Source organism: Toxorhynchites rutilus, chromosome 2, assembly GCF_029784135.1.
Source record: "Toxorhynchites rutilus septentrionalis strain SRP chromosome 2, ASM2978413v1, whole genome shotgun sequence".
NCBI classification, from domain to species: domain Eukaryota; kingdom Metazoa; phylum Arthropoda; class Insecta; order Diptera; family Culicidae; genus Toxorhynchites; species Toxorhynchites rutilus.
The window spans coordinates 32673404-32685680 of record NC_073745.1 but is presented as its reverse complement, the minus strand read 5'-3'; the positions used below and the strand labels follow the sequence as shown (position 1 = coordinate 32685680).

At 35.4% G+C, this 12277-nt stretch overlaps 1 protein-coding gene across 1 annotated transcript in view; it reads left to right on the top strand.

The window, feature by feature from the left end:
• The window catches only part of LOC129765499 (phenoloxidase-activating factor 2-like), a 38241-nt gene extending 27393 nt beyond the window's left edge, over positions 1 to 10848 (top strand). Inside the window, exon 6 of the mRNA XM_055765887.1 lies at positions 10582 to 10848. Within this exon, the coding sequence (XP_055621862.1) occupies positions 10582 to 10615 (34 nt within the window). The 3' untranslated portion in view covers positions 10616 to 10848. The remainder of the gene's footprint in view (positions 1 to 10581) is intronic.
• The last annotated feature ends 1429 nt before the right edge of the window (positions 10849 to 12277 follow it).

Sequence of the window (12277 nt, the reverse complement as noted above, 5' to 3'; positions counted from 1 at the left end):
TTTTTTTTGTCTTTATTGGAAAGATTTTCAGCCTTAGGCTGGTTCATCAAACGTTTGATAATTCTTCCGTACATATATTTTGTTCTAGTCATCATACCAAACGTAAAAGGTCCGTCATTAAATTTACTTGTAACGAAGAACAATCAATCACAATAAATGAATTGACTTTACACGGCATTTGTTCATTTTTTTCACTCACAGAGCAAATATATTGAACTCAATTGAATTTGGAAACTGTTTCATTCAATCAAGAATTTAATCAATACAAACGAATGATTGCTCAGCTAAGGTAGTTCCACGTGAACCTTGCGGTTATATCATAGATATAACCCACTAATTTTTTTTTATACATTTTTTCGTCTAAGTTGCTAATGCTTCATTTTTAACAATTAAATACATTTTACTTTAGGTCAATGTTTGATTTATACATTCTTACTTTTTGCATAAAAGATTAATGCTTCATACAATTTTGTTTGCATAAAAGACTAACGTTTTGTACATAATCGCAAAAGTATCTTAAACGCCAAATCAATAATGTTATGAAGAAATAAAATGCTTTCCGGAATATTTCTCCTGTTTGGATAATACACAAATAATATAATCTTTTTTTTTCATCCAATGGCAAAGTTACGCAAACGCCACTGTGGTGATTTTTCAGTTTTTAAATGTTTTCTATTCTAGGGTCACATTTAATTTTTACATGCTATACATGTATTGTATAGCAGGAGAAACTCTACACTATTTATTATTTATTTATTATTTTGGAATTTTCCTTAAAGGTAATTTTTTTCTCTATTTTGTAATATTCGTTAGTTTATGAATAAGTACACCTCTTTTAATTAATGTGATGAGAAAGCTTATGTCTTATTTCTTTTCTTACATATTTCGATTATTTTGTAAATTATTCAGTTTCATTAAAAAGACAAGCAGAAGCAAATTCAACTGTATCAGCAAAAAGAAGAAATATCATTGACATCCGTGTGATGATTATTCGCTATAGTTTTTCTCTTCCCTTCTATGGAAGGGTCAGAAGAAAGCAGCATATAGTTCATCAAGTCCTTATTACTGTAAATTCTTGATGCTTTCCTTGTATGCTTCAACCTGTTCTCCCTGATCAGTCTGTGTGTAGTTTCTAAAGCCTCTTCCGATAACTGGCCAATAGGCAGATCAAATGCTTCCATAATATCTGAATTGTGTACCAATAACTTATGCACAGTTACAGGCATAAAATACCATCCGTACAGGCTTATGTAGAGATCTCTTGTATCCGACAATAGTTTCTGGTATTTGGAAATTTCAATTTTTCGCCCCGACGATATTATACGGAGAATTGTCAGCTCCACACTTACCCCTGTTATTTCCGAGCTGGTTTGTGGATCCGAGAAAAATTTTCGTGCAGTGTTGTCGTCATTGCTTGAACCATACCCCGGCTTCGGCTTGTCGACAACTAAACACATCCTTGACTTGAACGCCTCTTGAATTTCTCGCTTCCTGCTTTCATACTCTTGCTTATGTTCAGCAGTTTTCACTAGCCAGGTTTTGAATGGCAATCTGTTGAAATGAATGATAGTTATTATTTATACACTATTAAACATTCTATAATGCTAACCTGTAACCGATGTGAATTACGCATTCAAAACATTTTATCTTGCAATGCAGTGGTGACAGGCCTAGCTTGTAAGTTTCGGTATTTGGTACTGTCTCAACAGCCTTCGATGTACTCATCTCTTTCGGAAAAGATCCACAAATTAAGCATTTTGCAGAAGCTTTATTTCCGGAAAGCAAATTTGCCACCTTTCCGTTTATCATAGTAAGATGGAATTCAAAACTCACAACGATCTGAACGCTATCGTTGTTGATGATGAAAATCTGTAACGCTTTAATTTTCTTCTCCATTTCTGACTGAATGCCAAGAATAGCTTGTGAGACTTCCTTCGTGAACACAAATTTAGGCGGTCTACAGTACGATGTTGAACTTGGCCGAATATTCATCTAAATGATAGCGTTATTTGCGGAGTCGATCAGTTTTAATGGAACCAGTGCAACGACTAACAAACTTTCGTCTGAACTGCCTACTTCCGTAAACTTTTGCTTGTATGCACTATGCCCTGAATTGCCGTCAAAACCCCATTTACAGACGAGATTGACTGAAGTTGAAGTCATTAGCGAAATTTTTTTGACGATGCTAGCGGAGGTGCAATTCATAAGATCTTGTAAATCTACTTCAGCAGACGTCTCGGTCGCAGAGATCAATTTAGGAGTTATTTTTGCATTTTCTTGTTTCAATGCATAAAGACTTGGTAGCAAATTTGGATGTATTTCATTTAAAGTAATTCGAAGTACATTGTACTTTCTTTCAGAGAGATCTAAATCAACATATAGAGCCAGTGCTTGTGCCTCCGTCAGGGTTTTCTCCTGATTTCCACTCGAACAGTTTGATACATTGGCAGCGAATGCAAGCTCTTCAGGTACATTGTTGTTAACAAGATCTTCAACACGTCTCCTTTTTGTCTTTTTCGAACATTCTTTAAACTATTTCTGAGGTCTTCCTTCATCAACAGACTGCAAATCGTCTTTAGTTTTACCTTTCTGATATGCCGGAAGCTTAACTGGTTTAACTGGTTGTCAAGTCAGAATTTTGCTTTACGAATTTTGAATATGATCTGCAGCATTTCGACCATCTCTGGTTAATTTTGTAGCAATAAACTTTGCAAATTTTCAAAAGCTCTTCTTTAAATTCTTTAGAGAAATCATCCGTATCATAAAAACTCAACAAAAAGGTGAACAAACGATCTTTTCTTTGGGAGGGGTCAACTGGGAGCCATTGTTCGAAAATTTGCTCATTCTTGATTGTATAAATATCATCTAAAAAACGTAAACTGTGGTCAGAATAGCAGACTTGAGCAACAAGAATCACTTGCAGAATATCAAGGGTATAATGACTGAAAAGTTGAGGGGTGTTTTGGAGCGGAACTCCGCGGAACTTTTTTTTGCCGAAGGATTTGAGATTTTAGTATCTTTTTTTCTTAACCCTCCTGTACTCGCGTGCAGAATCATAACACGTATACTCGCGTACGGTGTCACAGACCGAAAATTGAACTTCTCTGTAATGTTGCCATTGTGTATTTTTCAGGCTTTATTGGCATTTACTTTAAGAAGAGGGTATAACTAAATGGAAAAAACTCCAAAACATACGTTTTCTTTGTCTTTATTATGTTTTAATAGTCATCTAATTCAGCCTCCTCAAAACAGAGTAATTTTTGATACTCCAACACAAATAACGAAATTCGAATTTTTCACTCTTATTAATTAAAATAAGCAACTAAATATAATTCATGGAAGTATAAAGAGCTATAAAATAACATAAAAACGTATTGATCGATTGTGGTTTCATTGGAGTAAGAATAAGAACATAGCATAACTACTTGCTCGAAACAAACATATCTTTTACATTTCATGCAGTTGTTGCGTGTTCTTTTATCGAAGTCTTTTATTTTATCGGGACTTTAATCGAAGAGAAGTATGTATACCGACCTTCTAGATAATCACCAGATGATTAAGGTTCTAGAATATAAAGTTTGCATATTTCTAATATTCTTTGTCTCTGTATTCTTTGTAAACTAAGAATTAATGCCTTTTTATATATAGGGCATAAAAAGATGATATAAAAGGATTTTTAGGAACTTCCTTTTCTTTCTCTTGTTTTCTTGTTGATATTGTTCATTATAAAAAAAAATCCCCGAAACTGTAACTGTTAAAAATTACCATAAGCCACCGATTAGTTTATGGTTTACTGTTTACAACTCTTCCACAAGTGAAATTCTTTCACAAGTTTGTATATGTATGACCATTATATTTAGCGAATAACTATACGAAAGTCAAATATTTATATTTTGCTTTTGAACGTATGAATCTAACGACGAATATATCGACGAATAGTTAATATTTGGATCCGTTCAGTCCAGTTAAAAAAAGGGACTGAAATCAAATATGAATAGTCCGGTGATGATCTTATGCATTATATTCAATAAATATTCCACGCCACTAACATTAATTTAAACATTTCATTCAACAATATTCTATAATATGAAAAAAGCCACTTGTCCAAAAAAGTTACTCCTATACTCGCGTCGGTGTGTCAGACCGAAAGTGTTAAAAAAGTGACATACGCCCCCTTTGTACCAACACATGCGATACGTTAAACGATGACGAACGACTAATAACGAAGCTAGAAAGAAACGCAAAGTCGTAGTGTTGATATTTTCTGAGAAATGAACGAATTATTGATTGCTCGGTCTGACAGACCAATGCACCAATAAAGCAGTGTTAAGGAACAAAACTACCCTAACAAAGAAGCGTTTACTTTCACAGTGATTGCGACATGTCCCAATAATAGTTAAGGAAACGGATTATACTTACGTGTTGCTACCGTCGCTATTTGGGGTTTCACTTTAAAAGATATCGAACGTAAACGGAAACTCAATGTAAAACTGTGATGAATCACTGAAAATTAATTTGCCACGTGCTTAGAAGAAACTTCTTGGCTGCACATGCTTGTTCTGACAAATTGGGTTGAATTAATGCTGACATCAGTTGGGATTGTCGTGCTCCCGTAGCCGAGTGGTTAGCGTCCCACACTGTCATGCCGGGGGTTCGGGTCCGATTCCCGTTCTGGTCGGAGGATTTTTCTTCCGGCTTGCAATGTGGTCATGCGTATTCTAGGACTTGCCACTCCAGAGTACATTTAAGGCGTGTTATTCGGCATAGAAATCTCAATCAAGTATTACTAATAAAAATGACGCTAGTAATGCTACGTTGAGAAGGCAAAAGTTCCACTGGAACGTTAGAGCCATCCAAGAAGAAGAAGATCAGTTGAGATTAGTGCCTTCAACCCTTTTGGCGTTGAGATGAGTGGAGCACGGACTGATATAAATTGATGTTTTTTTACACTTCTCCTTAGTTCAATGCAGCAGTTCATGTCGTTACATTTCTTTACTTGCCAAAGGTCCTGGGATGTCCTTACGTGACGAGTGAACTACTCGACTTAATATCGTACTAAATCCGCTTCATCGATTTTGGAATTAGCGAACTAAATATATTCTGCTTTGAGGGAATATCCGTCGATCGCTAGACTATTCCACACATCAGCTAACGATTCCCCTGCATACTTAAAATGTTTCGTTTCCAGTTGAGATCCCTCATAATCATGAGCAGGGCCGGAAATCTTCGAAGGTGAAAAATGAAGACCGACTCTACTCCCAATAGCTCCGCTTCGACTAGAGCTGCTTCGGCAATCACCGCCAACAAAAAAATGACTTGACTAGAACATGAAATGACTAGCGTTGAATAGCGAGGATGACCGGTGAACTAGTCCAATCAGTGGTTATTTTAACTGACTCGACTAATGAATACAAATCTGCCTCTTCATTCAACTGACTTCAATCCACATTTCCATTTCCCTCTGACACTAATTTTGTACCCCCTTATGCAATCTTATATGGACGCACAATAAGAGGAACGAAAACTTGACTCCTGATGCAAAAAAGTAGTTACCCCATCAATGGATGGTTTATTTTCTACCCATCGTGAACTCAAACCAACAAACTTAGACATTTATCAAGTATGCTATAAAGGTCCTCGCGTTTGTATTAGTTAGTATTAGGCGTGCAAAATAGCTCACACACAGCACGCTATTTTATACGTGTGAGTAATTTTCGTGTACGATACCCAAAAATTTAGCTCACCTGTAGCGTTTTTCAAACCACTGTGAGCTCAAACATCGATGCATACATAAAGATACATGGGAAAGAGAGAGGAATGAATTCGTTTTGGGGGAAGTCACTTCAAAATGCAATGAGGACAATTTGACGTGGAAGAATGAATCGAGTCTGGAAATTTCTTCAGACTTGCACGGTGGTCTCGCGTATTCTAGAGCTTGCCACTCCAGGATACATTTAAGCCGTGTTATTCGGCATAGTACATAGTATTGCAACTAAGTACTACAAATATTTTTTTTTCTCTTTTATAGTGATTTTCAACACATTTCGGCTGGTTCGTCACTTTTACTCCCATTTTTGGAAGAATGTCGGGAGTGAGAATTGAACTCGTGATCTCTGCGTGAAAGGTATGGTTGTTACCACTACGCCAGATCGCCTCCACTACAAATAAAAATGACGCAGGTAATACTTATGTTGAGAAGGCAAAATTTCTACTGGGAATGTTAGTGCCGTCCAAGAAGAAGAAATCCGACGTTCAACGATTGAAAGCACTGCCTCGTGGAGCATTTGTAGCAACGCATATTGGATCAAGATTCAATTGATTAAAATGATAAAACGGGTTTTTGTCTGGTCCTCCATCCACTGGCTTGATTATTCCTTGAAGCTGAATGAAGCTGAATAAGCTGAATAATGAATAAAAAATCAGACAGCTTGCTCACCCTTTAAAAATCGAGCACATGATAAAATGCGTTAAAATAACAGTGCCTTCCTGAACGATCTGCAACGTACATTGAACCACTGTATTAAACTGCTTCAGCATGACCAAGGAGCCCTCCCAGCAAACATTAAATCGTATAACTTTGCACGTGTCAAGTCTTACAAGAAATCCGAATAAATCATAATCGCATATAATATCAATCAAAGTATGTATGAAATCGCATAAAATGTAAAAACTCGATTTTATATACCATTATCAAATTAAGTCGCAATTCGGTATAATAACCCAGCAAACATTAAATCGTATAACTTTGCACATGATAAGTTACATATAAATTCGTATCAAATCACAATCGCATAAAATATCAATCAAAATATCGATCATGTATATCTAAACTCGCATAAAATGGAAAAACACGATTTTCCATGTCATCGATGGATTGAGTGGTAACATTGTCGGATCAAATCGCATATCAGTCCAAAAAGCATCGCATATCTTTATATACGGCTTTATATGCGTACAAAATATGGCACATACGTATATCGCCTCCACTTTTGCGTGTATATGCTAGTTATATGCATCATATACCATACAAGTGTGTCTTGGTTGTATGTATATCGCCTCCAATTATAGCTATTCATACGACTTAATGTTTGCTGGGAAACATCAATTTTATGATGTGCATTGTCGTAAAATATATTTAATCCGCATTATATGCGTATTTTACGCTGATGCAATTTGTGTGTCGTATAAGCGAATAATTTAAATCGATTCAGTACTGTAGTAAATCGTGTTACATGCTGAAGAAAATCATGAAACAGTAAATCATATTAGCCCAGCAAACATTAAATCGCATAACAAGCGTATATATAACATCATATGCCCTAAAGTTTGGTTGGCATATAATGCGCCTAACTGGCATATGCATGCAAAAGTGGAGGCCATATACATACATGGCAAATGCTTACCGAATTTGTTTGGATGAATATGCAACTTTGACCGGCTATAATAGCGACTTTACTCATACTCATATACGATTTATTACAGACATAGGAAAAAAACAAATGGCGCAAAATATTTTCGTGAAATGTTTATTATAGCCTCACGAATCACCATTTTTTTATATGAGTATTTATGTTTGTAGAAATAATAATTGTTTGATTGACTTGTGTTGGGAGTGGAATATGAATGTTTGAAATGGCTTTGATGTTTGGTGAAAACTGCTCCGATGTGGGTTCGAACTCCGGTCGTCTGGATTATCATCCACCAGCTATCTCGCGCGGCTATCTGAAATTTAATTCAACAGCGGTTAATACTTTCGAGATTCTGAATCTGAAAATTCTGATTTTACTGAATCGATTTAAATTATACGCTTATACGACACACAAACTGCATCAGCGTAATATACGCATATGATGCGGCTTAAATATATTTTACGACAATGTGCATCATAAAATTGATGTTTATTATACCGAATTGCGACTTTATTTGATAATGGTATTTAAAATCGAGTTTTTACATTTCATGCGATTTGAAATATACACGATACATACTTTGATTGATATTATATGCGATTATGATTTATTCGGATTTCTTGTAAGACTTGGCACGTCCAAAATTATACGATTTAATGTTTGCTGGGAGATTCTAATAAAGAACATATTACATCATATTGAAATGTCAATGAAATGCTGATGCACTCGAAAGTTTTAACTGCTATTGAATTAAATTTCAGATAGCCGCGCGAGATAGCTAGTGGATGATAATCCAGACGACCGGAGTTCGAACCCACATCGGAGCAGTTTTCAGCAAACATCAATCTGTGGCATTTTAAACATTAATATTCCACTCCCAACACGAGTCAATCAAACAATTATTATTTCTACGAACATAAATACTCATATATAAAAATGGCGGTTCGTGAGGTTGTAATAAACATTTCACGAAAATATTTTGCGCCATGTGGTTTTTTTCTATGTCTGTGATAAATCGTATATAAGTATGGCAAAAGTCGTATTTGGTGCTTTGACAATTCATGAATATATTCATATTAGATCGTAATTCAATTCAAACATAATCGCTATTATAGCCAGTCAAAGTTGCATATTCATCCAAACAAATTCGGTAAGCATTTGCCATGTATGTATATAGCCTCCACTTTTGCATGCATATGCCAGTTAGGCGCATTATATGCCAACCAAATTTTAGGGCATATGATGTTATATATACGCTTGTTATGCGATTTAATGTTTGCTGGGCTAGCATCCTGCAACAACAGACGGAATAAGCTTTTGTTTAGCAGCCATGACAAAATCAAGATCTGTGTTTTTGGTCTAAAAAAAAACTTTTCATTTTAGCTTTTTCTCAAAAAAAAATTGAAAGTATTGAAATCTGTATAAGGTTTATGAGTCCAATTTTTGAGCGTAATTTTAGCTTTAGTATCATTGATTGGCATAGAAATTATTGATTTGACGATGTTGATGGTATTCACGTAATGCCATGAAACATAACACTGCAGTAAAAATAAATTGCTTTATTGCTATTCAGTTTATTCAGTTTATTCATGAATTTTTCATTCTAAACTAATTAATCGGCTATGTTTTTATTTAAATTTTTATTTTTTATTCAAACTTTAGTCGTCCAATGGTTCAGCAGATGGTCCTAAAAGCTATTCTTTTGTTCTCGCCCAGTTCAATAGCTACTATTTCTACATCTTCAACACCTACGTAAATGTCTTCAGATGCTGGAACATCAGATTTGATGTATTATTCTTGGCATATATTACTCAAGAAAGTAAGATAAAATGTTCTGGTGTCCGGATTAATCTGAATGAATTCCGATGTTTTAGTTTCAGTTTGTTCAATTCATCAATCAATAGCAAAACGTAGATCAAAAAACAGTATAACAGGATTTCGTAAAACGGATTCCAGTGAGAGCGAACGAACTCAGCATTTTATATGGTTCGAGCTTCAATATTTCATGAACTGATTTAATCTCTTCTTCTCGCTTTGAGTTCTTTTGAAAAATAAACTTTCAAAGGAAATGAATTTTTACGACAGTGTAAGTGCACTGTTGGAAGATATGGGTGATGGTGAGATAGTAAAATATTATTAACCTCAAGCCATTATTGCAACGTTATTTTAAAAAAATCTATAATTTCTGTATGAAACACAAAAAAAATGTAATCTGTATCTACAGATTCTTGGTCTAACACTAGATTGTCCGAGCAAGTCAAAAAAAAAGTTGAAAACTTTAAAGAAATTTTGTCATAATGTGTCATCATTATTTTTCTAATTGAAATTGAAAAGCAGTCAAAGCGACTTGCTTGGGCAATCTAGTGTAAAAAAAATCTGAAAAATTTGTAGAAATACAGATTTTTATATAGTTATCTTCTTCTTCTTGGATGGCGTTAGCGTTCCCTATGGAACTTTTACCATCTCAACGTATGCATTAACTACCGTCATTTATTAATACATAGTTGAGATTTCTTAAGCCAAATAACACGCCTTGAATGTATTCCAAGGGACAAGCTCTAGAATACGCGTGATCACAGTGCAAGTCGAAGGAAATTTCTCTGACGAAAAATCCCCCGGCCAGAACGGGAATCGAACCCGAACACCCGACATGATAATGTGAAACGCTAACCACTCGGCCTCGGGTGCACTTTGTAGATAGTGTAGATATTTGTAGATATGGTAACTCTGTTCGAGATGCATCTATCGGTGCTTGCTTACTGGGTACTGTTAAACCCATTAAAACGCGTGCTTCATCATCTTGGCTCAGGAAACGCACCTTGACCAGCTTGACCAGTTGTTCGACAAGAAACCAAACAAGTTCTGTGAGAATAGAATTTCATAGCTACGTGAAGGATGGCGAAACATTGTATGTATAATTGTATAAGTTTATGAACCTATAAAAATGATGCTTCTAACAAAAATCGAACCGTAACCTACGAGGAAATTTCGCTTAAAATACAACCGGGTCCACTTTGATTCCATGATTAGAATCTCTTTCTCGTATCTCTTTATTCTCTTTATCTATTTATCATTATTTATTTTACTTTTATGACGAAAATAATCACTTTCACGATGACACCCTCATTTGAATATTTCCGAATTCAATCAACCATATATTTTAAAATTACAGGTATGCCATTGATCGTCGGATAAAGGACGAATGACCTTCGGGTTAGAGAGAAACATACTTCGATGATCCGATATTTCGATGCCAACCATCCGGGCTCATCCCAACGATTCATTTGTTTGGTACGTGGGTTTACTGAGTCAAACGATGATTCATAGATGCAACAGTGGAAAGCACATGGGAATGCAATACATTTTTTTCTTCCTTTTAATCGCTCTAGAGCTAAAACTTGACTATTTTGAATAAAAATCGGCATCTTGCAGTAATCTAGATGGTCCTGGTTGTCCTTTAAGATAATTTCTTTCCATCACATTCCATACTTGTACAAAAACTTCTGAATACTTCAGTCCAGGGTCATGCGGATGGATTCAAATTGGCTGTTAAGAAGAATCCAATAAGAAATGTCAAAACGACCCAACGATCAGGAGGAGCAGAAAGTAGTACTTTCCACAGAATAATCCACTACATAGAGAAAATATTGTAATCACAGGCAAAACTAATCAAGGTAATAAAAATGAACAAATTTCATCAATTAATGCTAGCATTCAAAATCATAAGGACCTAGCTGGCATATTGGCATTTGATTACAATTTTATTTTGCTTCGCGCTAAAGTTTAGGCCTTTATGATTCTGAACCTGAAAATAAAAAAAAATAATTACACAAACTACAAAATTTGTTTCATTCGGGTTAATTAAAAAGGTGAAACAGTAGAATAAATACATAATACTTATGTTAGCTTCTATTTCCTCATTTTCCCGAGTTTTACTATGTGTTGTATAAACTATTTTATAAAAAAAAGGTTCAAATCATGGCGTCTCTCAGCTGCAGGAATCTAACGACACAAAGTAATAAAAGGTATTATATACTACATAAGACCCAGTACATAAAACTAGAGAAATTAACACGTCGAATACCAACCAAGCTAGGGCACTTACAACGAACTTTTCGTCTGGCCTTCGTTGGTCCCTGTGGATCGATGGTGGACTTTTCTATAGATCATTGTCTAGCTTCGTTGCTGTCGTTCCCGGTTGCAGTGCCGAAAATATTCACGTTCACGACATTCAAATACGGTGAATTTCAGCTTTCAGCCTTGTATTGATTGATGAAGGGAGAGTCGATTAATATGAAACAACACTATCAAGCTTAATGGCAATGCTTAATGGTTCATTTTTCATGTGCATCTTTATTTTCGTCATGATATTCGAAACGCCGAAATTGAAGTTCATTGCGTGTTAGTGAAAATCAAAGCATAACATTTAACGTCAACCAATTGAGAGTGGTAAACGATGGCCATTCATCACACAAAATTCTAGTTTTTGGCGAATTATATGAAAAGGTTCATTGAAAACGGCCCTGAAAGAATGAAAATGGAGTACAAGAAGTAGAGTTAGATAAAGAATGTTTTAGAAACTAAGATCGTGTGAGAGCGAAATGGCGGTAATAAAAGAGCATAGAAAGCGGAAACGGGTACAAAAACGGACCGTACCTCCCACGCTAAAGGTCAAGAGTTCAATTCTCACTCCCGACATTCTTCCAAAAATGGAAATAGGAAATAAAGTGACGAACCAGCCAAAATGTGTGGAAAGTCACTATAATATAGTATAAAAAAAAGAAACGGAAACGAAACGCTCAACGCCGTTCAACGCTAAACGTCGCTCAACGAAAACTAATGTTGATTTTTCCAGATTTCTGGACCTT